The 23364-nt window shown below is 38.1% G+C and overlaps 1 protein-coding gene across 1 annotated transcript; it reads left to right on the top strand.

Annotated features, from left to right (window-relative positions):
• Nucleotides 1–259: 259 nt before the first annotated feature.
• plin6 (perilipin 6) lies at nt 260–22988 on the top strand. The gene is made up of 8 exons (XM_048260732.1): nt 260–289; nt 674–872; nt 10095–10177; nt 10662–10899; nt 12088–12272; nt 20238–20309; nt 20873–21067; nt 22188–22988. Exons 1-8 carry the CDS (start codon nt 260–262, stop codon nt 22629–22631), a joined length of 1446 nt encoding a protein of 481 aa, XP_048116689.1. The 3' UTR covers nt 22632–22988.
• Nucleotides 22989–23364: the final 376 nt, after the last annotated feature.

Below are 23364 nucleotides of genomic sequence, written 5' to 3'. Positions count from 1 at the left end.
CTACACATACTTTATTATTTAGCAATGTGCGAGAGATGAACATTCTATATCGCTATCACCGCAGCGCAAATGGGAGGTCAGCAGACTTTGAGAGCTTAACTGGATTTTCATGCTGTCATGGTCCATCACAAATGGCCTTTGTGATGGCGTGGCAGCTGACTGCCTCATGAGGCATGCTGTTCACCACAGTGGTGTTTACGCACCAGGACACTTCCCACTGTCCTTACGCGCCTTTTTCCTCTTCCAGAGGCAAGGTGTAATGTCAGATACAAACGGGCAAAACAGCAGGGTGAGTGGATCAGCTGGGCAACACGCTGCACCCTCCAAACTAACATTCCTCCAATGCAGACCCCAGTCTAGACAAACAGGAACATTTTTTTAACAAAGTCAACTGATCATTTTACCTATCAGGATATCAGTTTTATAACATCAGCTCTAACATCAGTCAACTCAAGACATCAGTTTATAATGTCAGTTTTATAACATTTTGATATGCAAAAAATCCTTTTGAGCAAGCAAAGACCTATATGTTAGACATACATTTTTGGTGTATTATTTGCATGAGGCACCTATGCAAACCATACATATACCTATGTAATGTAATGTAATGACATAGTACAGTATGTTGAGATAAATTTTCCTCTGAAAAGTAGTTCCACTCTGTTCTTGGCAGAGCAATATAGTGCAGCGGGTGGCTGGCCTCCCCCTGGTCTGCTCCGCGCTCCAGAACGTGAGTTCCGTGTATGTGGTGGTGAAGGATCGCTACCCTCTACTGGGCTTCATGGCAGATCTCTCCAGTCTTGGGCTGCACGTCTTCACCCTGACGGCCAAGCAGCAGGCAGGACCACTACTAGAGAGCCTGAGACCACAGAGTGAGTCGACGCCTCCAGTTAGAACACAGGATCATTGCAAAGGGCTTTCAGTGTACTTATGGAATGAAAGCTTATTAGAGTGCATGAAAATGCAATCTACTGTTATCCGATTTCTTCTTCTTATTAGAGTGCATGAAAATGCACTCTACTGTTATCCGAATTATTCTTATTATTAAAATTATTACAGTGCATGAAAATGCACTGTACTGTTATTCCAAGGCTTTTTTTCTTCTTCTTCTTCTTCTTCTTCTTCTTCTTCTTCGAAGTTAATGCAGCTTAAACCGCGGTAACGTAGAAACTTCATTCAAACTATGTTCATGTAGGTCTTACTTAGGACATGTGGGCTTTGTATTTTTCAACTTTGTAACTTTTATACTTTTTAAACTATTAATTAAAAACTAGTCAAAATTTCCCCATAGACTTAACATGGGCTGATGACATCACAATAGAGCCGTTAAGCAATTAGAATCCTATGGCAGGTGTTCGGGCCACCTGGACCAACTGCCAGTCTCAGGCTTTAAGCATACAAACTGGCCCTATTAAGACTACACATCCTGTTCAACTGCTTCCTCTGCCAAAAACTGTTTCAAAATAAAAGTCCTCACTACAATATTTCACTGTTAAACAATTTAACGCTTTAAACTACTGAACTTTTTAACTGTTCAGCCATTGTAACTGTTACTTGTCATCAACTATGACTCCTACCCACTGGAGCTAGTTAGCTAAGTTAGCTAAGTAACATGGTTAAGATAGTTAAGATGCTAGCATGTTAAGATCGCTAGTTAGCATTTTTAGCAAAACTGCTAAAAATGATTAGTTAAGTTAGCTAAGTCACATGGTTAGCATAGTTAGCATGCTAGCATGTTAGCATGTTAGTTAGCATTTTTAGCAAAACTGCTAAAAATGATTAGCTAAGTTAGCTAAGTCACATGGTTAGCATAGTTAGCATGCTAGCATGTTAGCATGCTAGTTAGCATTTTTAGCAAAACTACTTATAATGATTAGCTAAGTTAGCTAAGTCACATGGTTAGTAAAGTTAGCATGCTAGCATGTTAAGATGCTAGATAAGATTTTTAAGCAAAACTGCTAAAAATGATTAGCTAAGTTAGCTAAGTCACATGGTTAGCATACTCAAGCATTTTAATATTGTTAGCATGCTAGTTAGCATACTTGGTTAACATTATTATCTTTGTTAACATAGTTAGCATAACTGCTAGCAAACATTAGAGCCATTCCAAGTGTCAGTTATCGTCAACTATCTACCTAAATAATTTAACCATTTAAACTATCCACTTATTTAACTGTTCAGTCATTCCAACTATATTAAACCTCATCTACCTAGCAACCAATATAGTTTGTTTTTACTCTGTATGATATTTTACATCATATTTTTGCATTTTCATGCACTGTATTTCCTTCAGGAAATGCTTTTCTAGTTACAGTGCATGAAAATGCACTGTACTGTTATTCCAAGGCTTTTTCTTCTTCTTCTTCTTCTTCTTCTTCTTCTTCTTCTAACGCAGTTAATGCAGCTTAAACCGTTTAACGTAGAAACTTCATTCAAACTATGTTAATGTAGGTCTTACTTAGGACATGTGGGCTTTGTATTTTTCAACTTTGTAACTTTTTATACTTTTTAAACTATTAATTAAAACTAGTCAAAATTTCCCCATAGACTTAACATGGGCTGATGACATCACAATAGAGCCGTTAAGCAATTAGAATCCTATGGCAGGTGTTCGGGCCACCTGGACCAACTGCCAGTCTCAGGCTTTAAGCATACAAACTGGCCCTATTAAGACTACACATCCTGTTCAACTGCTTCCTCTGCCAAAACTGTTTCAAAATAAAAGTCCTCACTACAATATTTCACTGTTAAACAATTTAACGCTTTAAACTACTGAACTTTTTAACTGTTCAGCCATTGTAACTGTTACTTGTCATCAACTATGACTCCTACCCACTGGAGCTAGTTAGCTGTTAGCTAAGTAACATGGTTAGCATAGTTAGATGCTAAGATGTTAAGATTTAGTTAGCATTTTTAAACAAAACTGCTAAAAATGATTAGTTAAGTTAGCTAAGTCACATGGTTAAGATAGTTAGCATGCAAGATGTTAAGATGCTGGTTAAGATTTTTAAGAAAACTGCTAAAATGATTAGCTAAGTTAGCTAAGTCACATGGTTAAGATAGTTAGCATGCTAGCATGTTAAGATGCTAGTTAGCATTTTAGCAAAACTACTTATAATGATTAGCTAAGTTAGCTAAGTCACATGGTTAGCAAAGTTAGCATGCTAAGATGTTAAGATGTTAAGATTTTTAAGAAACTGCTAAAAATGATTAGCTAAGTTAGCTAAGTCACATGGTTAAGATACTTAAGATTTTAACATTGTTAAGATGCTAGTTAGCATACTTGGTTAACATTATTATCTTTGTTAACATAGTTAGCATAACTGCTAGCAAACATTAGAGCCATTCCAAGTGTCAGTTATCGTCCAACTATCTACCTAAATAATTTAACCATTTAAACTATCCACTTATTTAACTGTTCAGTCATTCCAACTATATTAAACCTCATCTACCTAGCAACCAATATAGTTTGTTTTACTCTGTATGATATTTTACATCATATTTTTGCATTTTCATGCACTGTATTTCCTTCAGGAAATGCTTTTTTTCTAGTTACAGTGCATGAAAATGCACTGTACTGTTATTCCAAGGCTTTTTCTTCTTCTTCTTCTTCTTCTTATTCTTCTTCTTCTAACGCAGTTAATGCAGCTTAAACCGTTTAACGTTAGAAACTTCATTCAAACTATGTTAATGTAGGTCTTACTTAGGACATGTGGGCTTTGTATTTTTTCAACTTTGTAACTTTTATACTTTTTAAACTATTAATTAAAAACTAGTCAAAATTTCCCCATAGACTTAACATGGGCTGATGACATCACAATAGAGCCGTTAAGCAATTAGAATCCTATGGCAGGTGTTAGGGCCACCTGGACCAACTGCCAGTCTCAGGCTTTAAGCATACAAACTGGCCCTATTAAGACTACACATCCTGTTCAACTGCTTCCTCTGCCAAAAACTGTTTCAAAATAAAAGTCCTCACTACAATATTTCACTGTTAAACAATTTAACGCTTTAAACTACTGAACTTTTTAACTGTTCAGCCATTGTAACTGTTACTTGTCATCAACTATGACTCCTACCCACTGTAGCTAGTTAGCTAAGTTAGCTAAGTAACATGGTTAGCATAGTTAGATGCTAGCATGTTAAGACACGCTTAGTTAGCATTTTTAGCAAAACTGCTAAAAATGATTAGTTAAGTTAGCTAAGTCACATGGTTAGCATAGTTAGCATGCTAGCATGTTATCATGCTAGTTAGCATTTTTAGAAAACTGCTAAAATGATTAGCTAAGTTAGCTAAGTCACATGGTTAGCATAGTTAGCATGCTAGCATGTTAAGCATGTTAGTTAGCATTTTTAAAAAAACTACTTATAATGATTAGCTAAGTTAGCTAAGTCACATGGTTAAGTAAAGTTAGCATGCTAGCATGTTAAGATCTTAGTTAAGATTTTTAGCAAAACTGCTAAAATGATTAGCTAAGTTAGCTAAGTCACATGGTTAGCATACTTAGCATTTTAACATTGTTAAGATGCTAGTTAGCATACTTGGTTAACATTATTATCTTTGTTAACATAGTTAAGCATAACTGCTAGCAAACATTAGAGCCATTCCAAGTGTCAGTTATCGTCAACTATCTACCTAAATAATTTAACCATTTAAACTATCCACTTATTTAACTGTTCAGTCATTCCAACTATATTAAACCTCATCTACCTAGCAACCAATATAGTTTGTTTTACTCTGTATGATATTTTACATCATATTTTTGCATTTTCATGCACTGTATTTCCTTCAGGAAATGCTTTTTCTAGTTACAGTGCATGAAAATGCACTGTACTGTTATTCCAAGGCTTTTTCTTCTTCTTCTTCTTCTTCTTCTTCTTCTTCTTCTAGCTTACCCAGTTAATGCAGCTTAAACCGTTTTAACGTAGAAACTTCATTCAAACTATGTTACGTGGGGTCTTACTTAGGACATGTGGGCTTTGTATTTTTCAACTTTGTAACTTTTTATACTTTTTTAAACTATTAATTAAAAACTAGTCAAAATTTCCCCATAGACTTAACATGGGCTGATGACATCACAATAGAGCCGTTAAGCAATTAGAATCCTATGGCAGGTGTTGGGCCACCTGGACCAACTGCCAGTCTCAGGCTTTAAGCATACAAACTGGCCCTATTAAGACTACACATCCTGTTCAACTGCTTCCTCTGCCAAAAACTGTTTCAAAATAAAAGTCCTCACTACAATATTTCACTGTTAAACAATTTAACGCTTTAAACTACTGAACTTTTTAACTGTTCAGCCATTGTAACTGTTACTTGTCATCAACTATGACTCCTACCCACTGTAGCTAGTTAGCTAAGTTAGCTAAGTAACATGGTAAGATAGTTAAGATAGCAAAGATGTTAGCATGATTAATTAGCATTTTAAGCAAAACTGTTTAAAATGGTTAGCATAGTTAGCATGCTAGCATGTTACATGCTAGTTAGCATTTTTAGCAAAACTGCTAAAAAATGATTAGCTAGCATAAGTCACATGGTTAGCATAGTTAAGATGCAAGCATGTTAGCATGCTAGTTAGCATTTTTAACAAAACTGCTAAAAATGATTAGCTAAGTTAGCTAAGTCACATGGTTAACATAGTTAGCATGCTAGTTAGAATTTTTAGGAAAACTGCTAAAAATGATTAGCTAAGTCACATGGTTAGCATAGTTAGCATGCTAGCATGCTAGTTAGCATTTTTAGCAAAACTGCTTAAAATGATTAGCTAAGTATCATGGTTAAGATAGTTAGCATGTTAACATGTTAGATTTTTAGCAAAACTGCTTAAAATGATTAGCTAAGTCAGCTAAGTAACATGGTTAGCATAGTTAGCATAATTAAGATGTTAACATGTTAGTTAGCATAACTGCTAAAAATAATTAGCTAAGTTAGCTAAGTCACATGGTTAAGATACTTAGCATTTTAACATTGTTAGCATGCTAGTTAGCATAGTAACTTGGTTAACATTATTATCTTTGTTAATATAGTTAGCATAACTGCTAGCAAACATTAGAGCCATTCCAAGTGTCAGTTATCGTCAACTATCTACCTAAATAATTTAACCATTTAAACTATCCACTTATTTAACCGTTCAATCATTCCAACTATATTAAACCTTATCTACCAAGTAAATTATTTACCTATATAAACTATCCACCTATTTAACTGTTGAGTCATTCCAACTATATTAAACCTCATCTACCTAGCAACCAATATAGTTTGTTTTTACTCTGTATGATATTTGACATCATATTTTTTGCATTTTCATGCACTGTATTTCCTTCAGGAAATGCTTTTCTAGTTATTATTCTTCTTCTAACGCTTTTTGTGCGTTTAATACAGCTTCAACCGTTTAACTTAGAAACTTCATTCAAACTCGTTGCTATGTAGGTCTTACTTTATGTGACTTCAGCTATGTATTTTTCAACTTTGTAACTTTTATACTTTTTAAACTATTAATTAAAAACTACTAAAATTTCCCCATTGACTTAACATTAGATTATGACATCACAATAGCAATTAGAATCCTATGCCAGGTGTTCAGGCCACCTGGATCAGCATATATGGCTCTGGCCAGGCCACCTGGATCAACTCTGAGTTTCTCAGGCTTTATGACATCATAGCAATTAGAATATTGTGCCAGGTGGTCAGGCCACCTGCATCAACTGTCAGTTTCTCAGGCTTTTAAGCATACAGTCTCATTCTATGCTATAAGCCTGAGAAACTGTCAGTCATTCCAACTATATTAAATCATCTATCTAGCAACTATATTAAATTTAACTGTTCTCATTCTATCTACCTCAAATAGTTTAACTATATTAAACATCATTTAGCAAATAAAACCTTTTATCCACCTATTTAACTGTTCAGTCATTCCAACTATATTAAACCTCGTCTACCTAGTTCAGTCATTCCAACTATATTAAAACTCATCTACCTAGCAAATAATTTAACCAATTAAACTATCCACCTATTTAACTGTTCAGTCATTCCAACTATATTAAACCATCCACCTATTTAACTGTTCAGTCATTCCAACTATATTAAACCTCGTCTACCTAGTTCAGTCATTCCAACTATATTAAAACTCATCTACCTAGCAAATAATTTAACCAATTAAACTATCCACCTATTTAACTGTTCAGTCATTCCAACTATATTAAACCTCATCTACCTAGCAAATAATTTAACCTTTTAAACTATCCACCTATTTAACTGTTCAGTCATTCCAACTATATTAAACCTCATCTACCTAGTTATCATCTACCTAGCAAATAATTTAACCTTTTAAACCATCCACCTATTTAACTGTTCAGTCATTCCAACTACATTAAACCTCATCTACCTAGTAAATAATTTAACCTTTTAAACTATCCACCTATTTAACTGTTCAGTCATTCCAGCTATATTAAACCTCATCTACCTAGTTCAGTCATTCCAACTATATTAAACATCATCTACATAGCAAATAGTTTAACCTTTTAAACTATCCACCTATTTAACTGTTCAGTCATTCCAACTATATTAAACCTCATCTACCTAGTTCATTCATTCCAACTACATTAAACCTCATCTACCTAGCAAATAATTAAACCTTTTAAACCATCCACCTATTTAACTGTTCAGTCATTCCAACTATATTAAAACTCATCTACCTAGCAAATAATTTAACCATTTAAACTATCCACCTATTTAACTGTTCAGTCATTCCAACTATATTAAACCTATCTATCTAGCAAATAATTTAACCTTTTAAAACCTCATCTATCTAACCTTGAATGTTAACTGCTAAAATGATTATCTAACCGTGGGATAGTAGCTAAGTCACATGGTTAAGATAGTTAGCATGTTAGCACTTTTTTGAACTGCTAAAAAACTGCTAAGTCACATGGAAAACATGAGCATTTTTCCAAAACTGCTAGAAAACATGAAGTAACTTGGTCAAACATTAGAGCCATTCCAACTGTCAGTTATCGTCAACTATCTACCTATATAGAGCCTTTAAACTATTTGTCTATCAACACACATTAAACTATCAGTCTGTCAACAACTTTTAAACTATCTACATATAACTTTTAAACTTTCAACATTCATTAAACTATCTGTCTATTAAACTATCTGTCTATTAACAACTGTTAAACTATCTACATTCAACTTTTTAAACTGTCTACGCCTAAACTATCAACTTTTTATTAAGCTATGCTATGTCTGTCCTAGCTTCATTTTCATGCACTCGTAATTCCCTGGAATTACATTCTCTAGTTCTTCTTCTAACGCTTTTTCCGCCTTTAATGTGGCTTCAACCATTTAATGTAGAAACTTCATTCAAACTGCGTTACGTAGGTCTTACTTAGGACAGGTGTGGAATGTATTTTACATACTAACTTTTTTACTTTTTGAACTATTAATTAAAAACTACTGAAAATTTTCCCATAGACGTAACATTGCCAATTATGGCATCACAATAGGGTACTTGGAATCCTAAGCCAAGTGTTCCGGCCAGAGCCATATGGTTCCGGCCACCTCCAGCAACTGTCTGTCTCAGGCTTTAAGCATACAATCTGGCCCTCTTAAGACTACAGATCCTGTTCAACTGTTTCCTCTGCCCACAACTGTTTCAAAATAAAAGTCTCCACTACAATAATTCCCTATTAAATAATTTAACCATTTAAACTATCCAACTATTTAACTGTTCAACTATTCCAACTGTCAGTTATCATCAACTATGCCTCTAGCCTACTATATTAAACCACCACCTACCTAGCAACCAATTTAGCAACCATTGAAATTAAGCATCTATGTCAGTTTCCATAGGAACCAACATGATTATACTAGCAAACCACTGTAGTAACTCCTTTATTTCTGATAGTAGCCACCATGGACACCCTAGCAACAACCTAGCAACGACTTCAAGTACCCTAGCAACAGCCTAGCAACCACATTCACAGTTAAAACCTAGCAACCAGCATAGCAACCACCTTACTACTCTACTACTCTTGCAACAGTCAGTTGTCATCAGTTTCCTCTGCCCACAACTGTTTCAAAATAAAACTCCTCACTACAATAATTCCATTTTAAATAATTTAACCATTTTAACTATCCAACTATTTAACTGTTCAGCCTTTCAAACTGTCAGTTGTCATCAACTATGACTCCCGCCAACTGTTTCCTCTGCCCACAACTGTTTTAAAATAAAAGTACTCACTACAATAATTCCCTATTAAATAACCTAACCATTTTCACTATCCAACTATTTAACTGTTCAGCCATTCCAACTGTCAGTCGTCATCAACTACAACTCCTGCCAACTGTTTCCTCTGTCCTCAACTTCAACTTCAAAATAAGTCCTCAATACAATAATTCCCTATTAAATAATTTAACCATTTAAACTATCCAACTTTTTAAATGTTCAACTATTCCAACGGTCAATTGTCATCAACTACAACTCCCCACCAAACTTTTTTCTCTATCTTACCTCCATCTTTTTACTTGGATTAGATTTTAAACAATATTCAACAATATTTTATTCATTTCCCAGGAATTACATTCTCTAGTTATAGCAATGCATGTTTTAGTTTCCTAAAGGTAGCATAAAGCTAACAAAACAGGACACTTATACTTATAGTTTTATTTACTTTAAATATATTTTACAGATGCTTCATACTCCAATACATACAATTGTGCCATTCTAAATACATACATAAGGTGAACACACATTAATCCTACATCTATGCCCATGCCACACAAATCTTGTAGCGCTAATGATTTTATGGGTAAGTGTCATTTTGGGAAAAAATGGTCTAAAACCAAGGCACATTTGATTTGTAGATAGATAGATAGATAGATACTTTATTGATCCCCAAGGGAAATTCAAAAGATCCAAGTTATCACAAATATACTGATCTACATAATACAAATCTATTGTATATCCATTGCAATGCAAGTCTTGTAATGATTTGTCGATTAAACTGTGGTAAAATAAACATTATGCAGATGTGTGACACTTGGCCAGAAACGTGTTGTTTGAAAACATACTTTTGTATGTTTGCAACAGTTGATGCTGTCAACCACTATGCTAATGTGGGTTTGGACCAGATGGAGAGCAGCTTCCCAGTCCTGAACCAGTCCGCAGAGGAGGTGGGTGCCCTGAGCGTCTAATCTTGTAGGTGGTGTAATAGAACACCCTGACCTGCCATCTGTGATGACTCATTTCACATGATCTTCAATCAAATGTCACCCAACACTGTCATTGTGCAGGCAAACACTTAAAAGCCTTGCTGTCCTGTTTCATTTAAAGCAGCTTTTTTTTTCAAAAGACTATCTTGAGCTCAAACAACTAAAGAGAAGGACTAGATCAATGCATTTGCCAGTATACACAAACAATTGTGACCAAACTAAAATAGTTTTTATCATGCACTTAATTAGCAGTATGATTTAGTAAGTGTTTTAAAGAGTATGTTTATCAGTTTACTGACTTCTTTAAACAATGAACATAATTGTATGCAGAAACAATTCTTTGCCGGTACCCTCCAAATTATCAAGACTTTCCTGAAATTATCTTATTACCAGTCGGCAACATAAAGAACGGTGTCTTTCCCTGAATCTCTCTCACCTCTTACAGGTGCTGGGTCACCTGAAGGATGGCTTTTACCTGACTCTAGACGATGCTCAGATGCGCCTGATTGAAGGGCTGGATGTGGTGCTGAACAGGTGGGAGCAGCTGGTGGATGTCATCTGGGATCTGCTGATAGCCCTACAGAACTCCTCCATGGGCCAGGTGGTGACCTCAATCCTGGATGAGGTCCTCACACGTACCGAGGAAGCTGTCAACCACTACCTGCCTATGCCCCCAACAATGCGTGAGTCTCTGACTTCGAAGCTCAATGCCACTGAAATAACAGTTAATGTACTGTATACAGTGGATAAGCTGGTTCACTATATGTATTCACAGACTGCATAATAACACACCACCCCCAATCATTCTCTAAGACATAGAAATAACGCAGTAGTGACTTACAACCCCCGTAATTAAATCCCCAAAGGGACAAGTGGATTTTATTTCGATATCGATGTAAAATACAAAAAGCCCTAAAAGTCCACAGTTGCCAGAGAGGTTTGACCTGAGTGGGTTCTAGTATAGTATATAGTATAGTATATATACTTTTTTGATCCCGTGAGGGAAATTTGGTCTCTGCATTTAACCCAATCAGTGAATTAGTGAAACACAAACAGCACACAGTGTACACACAGTGAGGTGAAGCACACACTAATCCCAGCACAGTGAGCTGCCTGCTACAACAGCGGCGCTTGGGGAGCAGTGAGGGGTTAGGTGCCTTGCTCAAGGGCACTTCAGCCGCAGCCCACTGGTCGGGGCTCGAACCGGCAACCCTCCGGTTACAAGTCCAGAGTGCTAACCAGTGGGCCACGGTCTATGGTTGTAATGGTCAAGTCAAATTTTAGAATTACATTTAATGATTTGACAAAACTTGACTTCCAATTACTGATTATGTGTAGGCCTAAACAGTAGACCATAACATGTGAGTGACTCTTAAGATGACAAGATACAGAATCGTCTAAATTATAAAATAAAATGGAAAAAAAGCTTTGGGTACCTTTTCTCACTGGCTCACCAGAGGGCTTACTTGGTACTGTCTTGCAGTGTCTATAGGCTTGCAGTATCACTATGGTCATCAGCATGTTATCACGTTGTTGATATTGTGCCCATTCATTAGCATTATGATACAGTGTGCCCAAATATCCAGTATTTCTAATTAGAGAGAATGATTAATGAGTACAGCATTGCTCACAAACAGAGGGGACTCATATGTATTCATGAATAAGAAGAACCATGGCAGATGATGGTGACAGAAAGACGCTCAACAGAATCGCACTAATGCAGGACAGAGCTTAAACTATCATGGTTGAAATGAAAGGTATCATGACACAAATACCTTTACTCCTATCCACAGGTCATCAAAGCTCAGGTTTGAGCTGTCTTTGCTGAACACTGTTTAAGAAGCGTTACACTGTATCCTTGTGATTTTCAGGACAGGAATTTGAGTTAAGGGCTTCGCTGTATGAAGACGATGATGATGACAATGACGAACCTGGGCTGTGGACACGCGTGCGCTGGCTTTTGCTCAATCTGAGTCTCCAACTGTACCACCGAGCCCTGAAGCTGAGGGCGCAGCTGTACCGCGTCATCCAGACACTGGAGGGGGCTGCTAACACAGTGAGGAAACAGTAGTCTTCTTCATCTTGTTTCTCAAGTTGTTTTTCTTTGTCCCAGTCAAGCGCTCTATCTTACGTTTACATAGAGGGAAAGCTTTTGATAATGAAACAATCAAGGATAGAGTTGTTATCCATCTTAGTTCTAGCTTTCCGATCTTGCTTGAATGCAGTGGTAATAATATTTTGTCTGGCAAGTTATTCATACAGCAGGAAATTCCAGAGAAAGTCCATGGAGGCTGAAGTCTTATTACATAATAAATAGCATGAATCATTTTACTTTGGCCGATGAATTGACTTCTTTCAATTTTATGAGCATCTTGCATAACATTTGAACTTCAGTAATGATATCCCAAACTCCTTTGACTTAAGACCTGAGAGGCACATGTGTGTATAGGTTTAAATATTGTAGGCAGAATATTATTATTATTGAATAATGATAATTAGGTTGGCCAATCATTTTTTGATTAAACAAAATGGTAACATTTGCAGTACTATCACTGGCCATGCAGCTATGACGAATGCTATGGTGGCAAAATGGCATTTGGGGGGATGGGGGAATATGCCACTCAACTAGTGGTCTCTGTATGGACCTGAGATCATCCATGCATATACCAAAGCCTGTCCCAACTTATTCACACACAACTCGAGCACATGTTATAACACTGAAATAACCTAAATCAACCTAAGTCTAAGTCAAGATGTGCAAACACAGGATATTCTTGACAACACTTCAACTTCATTGTGAAATGTAACTGGATGGTGCTCTATGTATTCACTCTAGCAGGTTTCTGCTCTCTGTAAACACTGGCTGACACCAAGCAATATCAAAATAGTGATCTAATGATATGTTACCCTTATCAAAAAGAGGCAGAGAAAATTGCAACCAAATCACTCATGACAAATAGATGAACTGAAACAGAACAGTATTTTTAGGGAATGTACAATGACCTGTAAATATCTGAGACATATTCTGAACTCACACCATTAGACAAACACACAACATATCCTTCCCAAAAATTATAAAGATAAGTCAACCTGAATTTTACAAGTAAGGCTTGCTATGGTATTATTTGTCTTTTAAAAAAAAAAAAAAAAAAAAAAAAAACACAATTCGGCCTCTAAGGTGGAGGGTCATAATTCAATCAAAAAGGTGGGAAAGCTGACAAGGAACAAAACAAATCTACCAAACTACAGTCCTATAACGCAACATTCAACCATTTCAATAGAAGTTGGTATGCAAACACAACAGCAGAATTTTACCTTGATCATAGCCAAAGGGAGAAAAAAAATGCATTGGTCTAGTCCTTCTCTTTAGTTGTTTGAGCTCAAGATAGTCTTTTGAGAAGAAAAGCTGGTTTAAATGAAACAGGACAGAAAGGCTTGTATTGTGAGTGTAAGTGTTTTCAAAAACATCATAAGCGTTTTCAAAAACATCATTAAGACAAGCTCTCTAAGTGCCATATAAGCTACAGTGGTAGCTGAATGAGTTAGCCTATACACTTTTATTCATTCATGAAACAGGAAGGCATTAACCATCTAAAGCAGGGGTTTTCAACTGATTGTGAACCAGGGACCACCATTCTGACTAATTACGTAACCCCAGGACAACCACTGAATAAAAATACTGATTCCCACATTGCAAATACATTACTGAATCCATGGTCAGGGACCACCAGCAATGTCCTCACGGACCACAAGTGGGCCGCGGACCACTGGTTGAAAACCCCTGATCTAATTTAGATCACTTAGTGTCCTGCAAGTAATCCTACTCAAGCCTTTTAGCTTCTGTCTGCTAAAGGACAGTGTATGAATATAATCGTTACAAAGACTGTAATCATGCTGTTGTAACTTTGATATTGGCATGGCCACAGAAAGATGGAGAATACCGGACTGCTCAAACACTGGCAGTCATCTCTTCATAAAACAAAATTCTAAATTCAAAAATCACCTTTAAAAACACTACCGTAATTTCACAACTATTAGCCAAGGTTTATACATTGATCAGCTATAAGGTTAATACACGGGGGCAGGTAATATGGTATTAATATGGTTTTGTTTCTTTTAACTGTCATAAAACACTGTCCTGCAGTTTATAAACAATGTGGCGAATACACAGGAAATTACTGTATTTGATGGCAATCTGAATAATCTTCACTTCTTGCAAAAAGGAAAAATGCAATATTCTGCCATCCTTACACCCTGAACAAGCTAGCAGATACGCAACTCCTCGTTGAAGTTGGAGTTGGAGAGTATGCTTATAGTTTAACCATGTTTTAATGGTTTACTGGAAGAATAATGCATAAATAATGCGTTAACACTTACACAGTACAGCAATGAAAATTAATATGAAATGATTTTAGAGTTTTAAGCACATATTGCATTGCTATTTTAAGAATATTCTTTAATATTAATCAACTAAGATGTGTATTTTTTAGCTTAACTCCTGACAATGGATCTCATCCATCTGAGTACACTATAAACTAGTGCAGTGGCACATGTAATACAAACTCATTAGATTAAAGTATGATTAAAGAAATCTGCACCAGCTAATATATCTAAATGTCACTTAAGACTTCAAAGAACAGAAATAACATACCGACATTCAGTGGTTAAAGTGGGATTTGGCAGGTGGGGGAACACTCAAATCCAGTGTTGGTGCAACGGGGAAAAACGACTCACCGGTGAACAACATATTAAGTATCGCGGTGTAGCAATTCTTTTTGGGACAAGATTTGCTGGTACTTTGTTCACCTCTGTGGCATACTTCTGAGAGCATGGTCCCCCCCGTAAGACAATTTTGTGTATTTTTACATTTAAATGCATCAATCTGGTGCACTTTGTAAAGAAATTCAGCGGTTAGACTTGCTTATTTTTGTTTTTATCTATGGATGGAAATATTTGTGCTGTAGCCTAAACTATTTTGCACTTCAGAATTTTAACCATGCACACACAGGTGAAATAGTTTTAATACTGCAATAAGTTCACAACTACAAAGCATTGCTGAGTTTCACAGTTCAGAAATGGTCAAAAATAGTGTACATTTCAGCACTCCAAATTATGCAGAAGTGGTCATTTATATCTTCCTTTTTCATGACAGTCTGGGCTACCCATATCTGGGAAAGTATGATGTGATAATATTTGCATATGTCTTATGTTAGCCTATATATTTGCGTCTCATGATTTTTTCCTTTCGTATTTTTTGCATTAATGTCACTACAAAGTATGGCAGTAGAAATATATATTCATATATGTGTAGGTGGGATTGTCTGGAATCTGGCAATAAAAGAACCATGATGGTGGGATACTCTATAAGCAATTTACAAAAATGTATCTACTGACACACAGTAAATAGTTTACATTAAAATACATCAAAATTTCAGCCCGAACTTGGAGAACATTGTCGAAATGTGTTGCTATTTCAAAACCAGATTGCTCGGGAACCGCTTATTGCACAGAGGCATGCTTTATATCCTTATATTCGGTAAGGTCTGCTGTTTATTCTTGTAACGTATGGTTTGCCATGTGTTGAGTGAAGAGTTTGTGAGATATTTCACCGAGAATAATGGGTGTGCAGAGCTGTGTGCAGAATTGAAATATGATTGAATTATGATTTTGACTGCCGAGCACCACGCATTCGCGCCGGATTCAGCCAAAGTTATCCTCCCTGTGAAACTTCAGCTCTCCTTCAGTGAATTACAACTGGCAGACACAACCGTTTTGTTAGTGTAGAGGCTGAGGGTGTATAATGCAACATGCAGTCTGCCTCCAAGTCCCCATGAAAATCCTCATTATAGTATCAAATAGGACCATCACAGTATCAGATAGGACCACCATAACATCCTAGCACTTCTGGTCGTGCCTTATTGGGTGGGCAGTAAAAATACCCAGGTTACGTGCTCTGTCCCATGGTTGGGCGGCTCATAAGGCCCCTGGCACTCCCTTGGACTTCCTGCCTACATGAGCTGCAAGAAGGGAGGCACGGCTCTCTCATTAGCCGTTCTTTGAGCAAGGGCCCCCTGGGGCTTCTGCGGTTTCAGACAAATTGATAGAAAGGCAAGGGAGGGTGAGAGGAAAGAGAGAGAGACATACAGAGAGAGAGAGAGAGAGAGACAGAGAGAGAGAGAGAGAGAAAGAGAGAGAGAGAAACAAAGTGACTAAAAGAAAATAGAGGGGGGGGGAAGAAACATAGAGAGAGAGACAGAAAGAGAGAGAGAAAGAGAGAGAGAAAGAAAATAGAGGGGGAAATAAACATAGAGAGAGAGAGAGAGAGAGAGAGAGAGAGACAGAGAGACAGAGAGACAGAGACAGAAACAAACAAAGTGACTAAGAAAATTGAGGGAGAGAATGAGATGATTATTCAGGTGCATAATCTATATGGCTCTAGTTCATTCAAAATATTTTTTTTATAAACTGCAGGCAGGGCTAGTTGTATTAATAGATATTTGAAGAAAAGAAAAATACAAAAAATACAGAAAAATATTTTTTAGGACTGTTTTTCATATGAATAACTCATTAATAATAACAATAACTGTTTTTCATATGAATAAATATTATGTGCCATCTGAACTCTGACATTTGCAGCAGAAAGCTATGCATTTATTGACATAATGAAATTAAAAAACTGTAAATAAATGAAAATTTGACATTAATAAATTATTAATAACTATCACTACAGTAATTTCCTGTGTATTAGCCACATTGTGTATAAGCCGCAGGACAGTGTTTCATGCAAGTTAAAAGAAACAAAAACCAAATTAATACCATATTAACTGCCCCCGTGTATTAACCTAGTTGAAGAAATTTTGCAAAATCAATGTACTGTATAAGCCGCGACTAATAGTTGGGAAATTACGGTAAACAAATTTTTCTTAACTCTGACACTCAAACAATTCAACACATACAGTAACTACTGTCAGATTGGTTGCCAAGCATGTATGTCAGATAAGTTGTCATAAATGTAGACTTGCTCCTTTTGTTTTTGTCTTGTGTGTGGGCAAATGTCAGTCACCAAAGTACACAGCACACTCTGATCTCTTGCACACACTGTTCGAAAAGGGGAGAGGAATCCATGTTTGTTTGGGCAGAGATGTTTGGGTTGGTTTAGAGTAGGCCCAGGGGGCCGTGGTGCTACGTGAGGTTTGAAGCAGCTCACCGCTTATACTGTTAGAGAAGAACACACACAGCCAGATAAGAGAGGGATGGTGGTGTCCGGCCCAGATGGACAGATAGAATGGATTCAGTAGGCATTTGAGTTTTCAGTGGCAGAGGGTGTACCTAAGAGTTAGTGGTTGCTGGTTTGTGTGTTTAGGAGATCTGTTAAGTTGCAAACACTATACAGAATATAAGACATTATACAGTCTTTAGTGTTGTGTTTTTCAATCATTGTGTTTTTTTTATTTCTCTCTAGTTTAACAGACTTTATAGTTTGTATCTCCTCTAATTCAACAGCATTTAAGGCAAGACAGATATATGTTGTAGTTAGTTTGCAGAATGTGCAACATATTAGTGAATTTCTGACTCTCTGACTCATGTTGTGCAAGTGTGAGGAGGATTTGTTGCAAAAAGATGTAAAAATGCCGAAAGCTAAACTATTCAATGGGAGGTTTGCAAGTCCTCAACTAGTTTCTTTCCTCAACAGCAATGAGTCTAATCATATTCTTATTATAAACTAAGACTTTTGTATCACTTGACAGGACTATAGGCAAAACTAATGAAGCAATAGTGTCATGTGCCTCCCCTTCAAATTGGGAATAGAGAAGACACCTCAAGGCCACTCGGAGTATTCAATTCTGTTTGCAACACCAAAGAGATCTCTATTTAAAGCACCTCAAGGATGAACCATACGTTTTCACTAAATGGAAGTATAAAGCAGACATGTGTCGCTGCGAAAAACCCGTTGAGCTCGTCTTAAGAGCCCACAGAACCTAAAGAGAGCCATTTTCCTAACAGTTAGCCTGCGGGTAATTGGAAGATAAACGCGTGAGAGGGCGCGGTGGCGAGAGCAGTGTCTGGCGTCTGGTGAGGGAGCGGAGGGGTGGGGGAAGGGAGCGGGGCAAACAGTGAGACCCACAAGGGTCGGCTCACATCAAATAGCTCCTCATTAAAGGCCAGCAGACACCCCAGAGAGACTGGGCGAGTGAGCAGTAGAGAAACGTGAGCTGGCAACGTCTGCCACTGTGAGTGAGTCTGTTTCAGGTGGGGGAGTGTTCAACAGTGAGTGTGTGTGTATGTGTGTGTGTGTGTGCGTGTATGTGTGTAGGGGGGTAGTGTGTGTCTGCATCATTGTGGGTGATTGTGACTGTACGTAATGTGTAAGCATGTGTAACATGTCTGTAGACATATCAGAATGTGTTGTGTTCCTCCTTTCTTTGGGGCGGTTTGTGTGCCTCGTGTGATTGTTTCCATGGTGCCATGCTTGGCTCCTTGTTGCACTTTGGCAGGACTTGGCAGCTGTCGCCAAGGCACCGGGTCACGTTTTTTGCTTGGATACAGTTCCGCCTCTCCGAGCTCCTCTCCTTTGACCAGGAGCCCTCTTGTTTGGACAGGACAGGAATACAGAGGGCACTCCGGGCAGCCTGTCTCCCTTTGGCTGACCCACTTCTCTACCCCAACCTACAAAACAAAATTGAAGCCTACTGGGTGGGGTGGGGTGGGGAGGTGGGGGTAAAATATGCGTGCTGCGTTTGCCAATCTGTACTGAAATCCATCACACAGGAGCATGGTCTGACACTCACGTTGCCGTGGGCTCTGAAGATGCGCTTGCTCTACTTCAGACGTACATGTGAACATGTGGTCGAGCGCGCTGGTGTGGTATATGCTTAAAATTTACCGCTTGGTAGCTAGACCTGGCTTTCAGTTCTTTTTTTATTATTTTCTTTTATTCTTTATTTCAAGGATAGCCCCTTGAGATGTACCATCTCATTTTTCGAAGGGGTCCTTACAATAATGACAAACAGTACAAAGATAATAAAGAGTAAGTACTAAACATAAATCCAAACACATAAACACAAGGACACACACACATTCACACACACTCATGCTCCCCAAAACTACCGCCCCATCCCCACCCCCACCAGCCAGTATTACACAAACGGGGTACCATCAAAGAATCCCTCTGCGAAAAAGTTAGATTCTTAGATTTTTTTATTAACTACACAGCTTTGCTATGTTCAATGCACATTCCCAGGTAGTCACAGGTCTGGATATTCCTCCACGTAGTGCAGATAAATCATTTCTTAAGACTTTCCAGTTGCATTCAACATTTTCTATTTCATATTCCCCCCCACCCCCCTCCACCTCTCACCATCAAACAGCACAACAATGTGAACAAGCAGATTGAGAAAACACTTGCTGTTTTTTTAGGCTAATGACTAGTTGTGCCTTGGCTGTCAATTCCAGTTCATCTGCATGGGTCATTTGCTCGTGTTCCCGCTGAGATCTACAGGGCTAATAGGAACATGACAGCCAACCCTCTGCAAAGTAGCGATTTGTCTCTTTTTCTGTCTATGGGGAAACACAAGTTTCAGTGCCAGCATTCTAATGTTGATCGGAAGAGGAAGAGAAAGGGGAACTGGGGGATGGGGGATGGGGGACAGTTGTGGAAGGGGCCACTGGGTCTTTTGTGAAGAGACCGATGGGTTCACTCAGGACAGAAGCCACGTGGACCTAAAAACCCATCGCTTTTGTCTGTGTCATCGTGTCCCATTAACCCAACACTTGGATCTGACAATACCAAGCTAGGCCGTGATCTCATTTTCTCTTGTTTTGTTGGTACGTCACGTTTGGTAGGGATTTAATAAGAAACGGAAAAAGGATTAAAAAACAACAACATATTTTATCAAGGGTATTATTTGAGGGGAAATTACTCGTTGATTCACTGATGATTTACAAAATGTGTTCATTGTTGTAATAAGTTTGAAGCTGTCTGTAGCTTGCTGTCTCACCTTAATTTTTTTTTTTTTCTCAGCTGGGGCTCACTAAAATGATGGACGTGGTGGTTAAGATGCTACAGAACCTGATGGCTTTCTACATGTCTCAGGTGCAATGGTTTGGGAAGATTGGGGAAAATGTGCAATAGTATTAAAAGCAGATAACAAGAAAGATGACTGATTTGTAACCAACATCATTGCAAAGGAACATTTGAGACAGAAATTACCTTTTATTTCTTTACGATATTTCTAAACAGGGGAGATCAAGTGAAGAGGATATCTAAGAGACACATGCGATACGCAATAAATTTAATTAAGGATACATAGAAAACTGTAATTTATGTATAAGCTGTACAACCTTGTGGGAGACTGTGCCAAGATTCAAGATTCATTTATTGTCATCTCATTATTATATACTTTATATTTCCTAAATTATTGTGTTTTCAGTGCCTCTTGCAGCAATGAATAATGTGTGTTGCAATATCTGTTGTTATGTCATATGTGTGTGTGTGTGTGTGTGTGTGTGTGTGTGTGTGTGTGTGTGTGTGTGTGTGTGTGTGTGTGTGTGTGTGTGTGTGTGTATGTGTATGTGTACGTGTGTGTGTACATGAGTGAATGTGCACGTGTTATCACAGATAGACATATGAGAGGAGCTCATTGTCCATTGTTTCAGGTGAAGGAGATCAGGGGTCTACGGGACATGGCACTGGGGCAGCTCTCTGACCTCGTCCAGACCTTCCTGAAGTTGCCGCCTATGCCACAGATCCAGGCTTTGCCTGCCCAGGTGGGTGAGGTGGTCACCAGCTTGAGAGAGCTGAGCCTGGTACTCATCCAGCTCCTCATCAACACCACTCCTCTCTACAGCATGGTGAGAAGGACATGCAGCTCACAAAACACGACACTGCATCCTAGAATCAGCATTCCAGATACTGCTCCCAAATACTCAATGGTTTACCACCTGTTGTAATGTATTGGGGGCTGTTAGAAGAGGTGGTGAACCATTAAATCTTTCTGGCATGTGTTTTTTTAAATAGACTGTTGTTCTGTCCAGCACCTAGTTTACTTTGGATGGACATGCCCCCTTTTGACATCCAATAATTGACTAAATATTGACTAATGCGGTAGCTTTTCCTACCTAAGGTCTCTTCTGCACTGTAGTTTGAATGTTATTCATCATTCTGTAAGTCACTTTAGATAAAAATGTCTGCTAAATGAATAAATGTAAATGTAAATACGAATCAAGCCTTTATCAAAATATCTTTTCCTACGAAATATTCTTCGGTACGTATATTTCTGACTGAAATTCAAATGATACTATGAGTTGATTAAATGATAGGAAAGGACGGTTTACTCAAGGGCTTTTAAAGGATGGTCCAGCTTCTCTCCTCGCTAAAAAGATTAGAAATACTGCTCCCACTTCAACACTCCCACTGCAGTCAGTGTCCAATGGATAATGGTTCCATTGCCAAGAATGACATAGTGTTGTTGTTGGCATTGACATAAGAAGGTGTAAAAATAGGATATGTACCTGTTTGTACTTTGTCCTCTAAAGATAATTTGACTGAATTTAGCAATTAGTTGTGCCCAATAACAGCCAGTGATCAGCACAGAGGAGCTAAATCCCCCACATCTTTCACACCAGAGCTCAAGCTTTTCAACTGTTGTTGCTCCAATGTCCTGCTGTAACAATCTATGATTGCAGCTACTGAGCCTCATAATATGTTTCAGTGCATTGTAAAAGAAAAGCACATTATCCTATTATTACTCAGTAACAAATATTTGTGTCATTCAAAAGGAAAGAAACCATTCACCTTCCTAAAATCTGAACATTTTTTGGATCCCTCGCTAATATCCAGCAATACCTTTATATCATTATCATAATATTAGTATTTTACATATATTTTATTTTACATTTTATTTTCCCAAGTGTCCTTTTTTAACTACCTCACCACTGTCTTCTCATGCATCTTCTCTACTCTTCACCCCAGCTGGAGCAGCCAACAGAGCAGGAGCTCCTGGACTACCTTAATAAGGAGGAGCCATCTGGGGGGCCATTAACGACGCATAGCTCCTCCAACAGCCTCTTCCTGAAGGCCATGGATGGCCGTCCACGCCGCCGCCGGAGTTTTTACACACGACGCCGAGGCTCCACAGGCCATGCGTCTGACCCCTCCATCCCGAGCACTTCCGTGACCCCCCCAGCCCCCACTCCCGCCCCTCTACCGGCCAACGGCGGCAGGGGCAGCGTGAAGCGCGGCAGCCAGCCTGAACTAGACACCCTGGCCCCGTCCCCCACCAACATGATCCGCCGCAAGTCATCTGCTGCGGAGGTCCTCTTAGCACCTATCATTCAGCTGGTCTCTCAGAGCCAACGGGCCTTTGAGTATCTGAGCTCAACTCCAAACGAAGAAGAGCAGTCCAGTGAGGATTAGGCCCCTTGCGCAACCCCTCTGCCTTACGCAATTGTCAGAGTTATCAAGTTTCATGAGTATCCCAAATTTCATCCCAGAAGCAAAGAGGCCTTAGTGGTGGTAAAAAGTGGTGGAGACTACAGCAAATTCCAAATCAGGAACATAATTCAATTAAAAATGTATTACATTGTGAAAAGCTGCAATTTTTCCATGAAACAGAATCATAGGAATGCAGAAAGATCTAAAATGATAACTTCGCTCATAATCAATGTATTGTTCTTGTACCTACGTGAGATAGAAAACTGCCTCCATGCAATTTAGTATAGTTATTGACATTTCTTACATAGTATATATTCATGCATGTTTTATGGCAACAGTTTAAGGGCAATGGGTACTCTTTATCAATGACTTGTTTAATACTATCCTGCAAATGTATAATATATTGCCTAGCATTACAGCATCCCTTTAGCTACAACTGTCTGAGGCTGTTCATCGTTGCTCTCTGCTCTGGCACTTAAAACTATTATCTGCAGATTCAGTCACGATGCATCTGAAGCCCAAAGTGGCCTACACATTGTGTTGTGCACTGGAGGCACCATTTGGTTTAACACTTCCGTCCACTTATGTTGTCATTTAAGACTGTAAATGCGCTAAAAAAAGAGTCTGACATAGAGAAAAGAGATAATAGGTGGAGGTAGATTTCATGGAGTAAGTAATGAAAGGTGTACGAGACAGATGAGACCTCTAGGTAGTT

This window comes from Alosa alosa, chromosome 13 (genome assembly GCF_017589495.1).
Source record: "Alosa alosa isolate M-15738 ecotype Scorff River chromosome 13, AALO_Geno_1.1, whole genome shotgun sequence".
In the NCBI taxonomy this organism is placed as follows: domain Eukaryota; kingdom Metazoa; phylum Chordata; class Actinopteri; order Clupeiformes; family Clupeidae; genus Alosa; species Alosa alosa.
This window is presented reverse-complemented; position numbering and strand designations above follow the sequence as displayed.

Excerpts from the sequence above, each read along its gene's own strand:
- plin6 (XM_048260732.1), top strand. The coding sequence starts at position 260 with ATGTCAGATACAAACGGGCAAAACAGCAGG. Across the intron at positions 10,900-12,087 it reads GCCTATGCCCCCAACAATGC|GACAGGAATTTGAGTTAAGG; the intron begins GTGAGTCTCTGA and ends TGTGATTTTCAG. Across the intron at positions 21,068-22,187 it reads CCACTCCTCTCTACAGCATG|CTGGAGCAGCCAACAGAGCA; the intron begins GTGAGAAGGACA and ends TCTTCACCCCAG.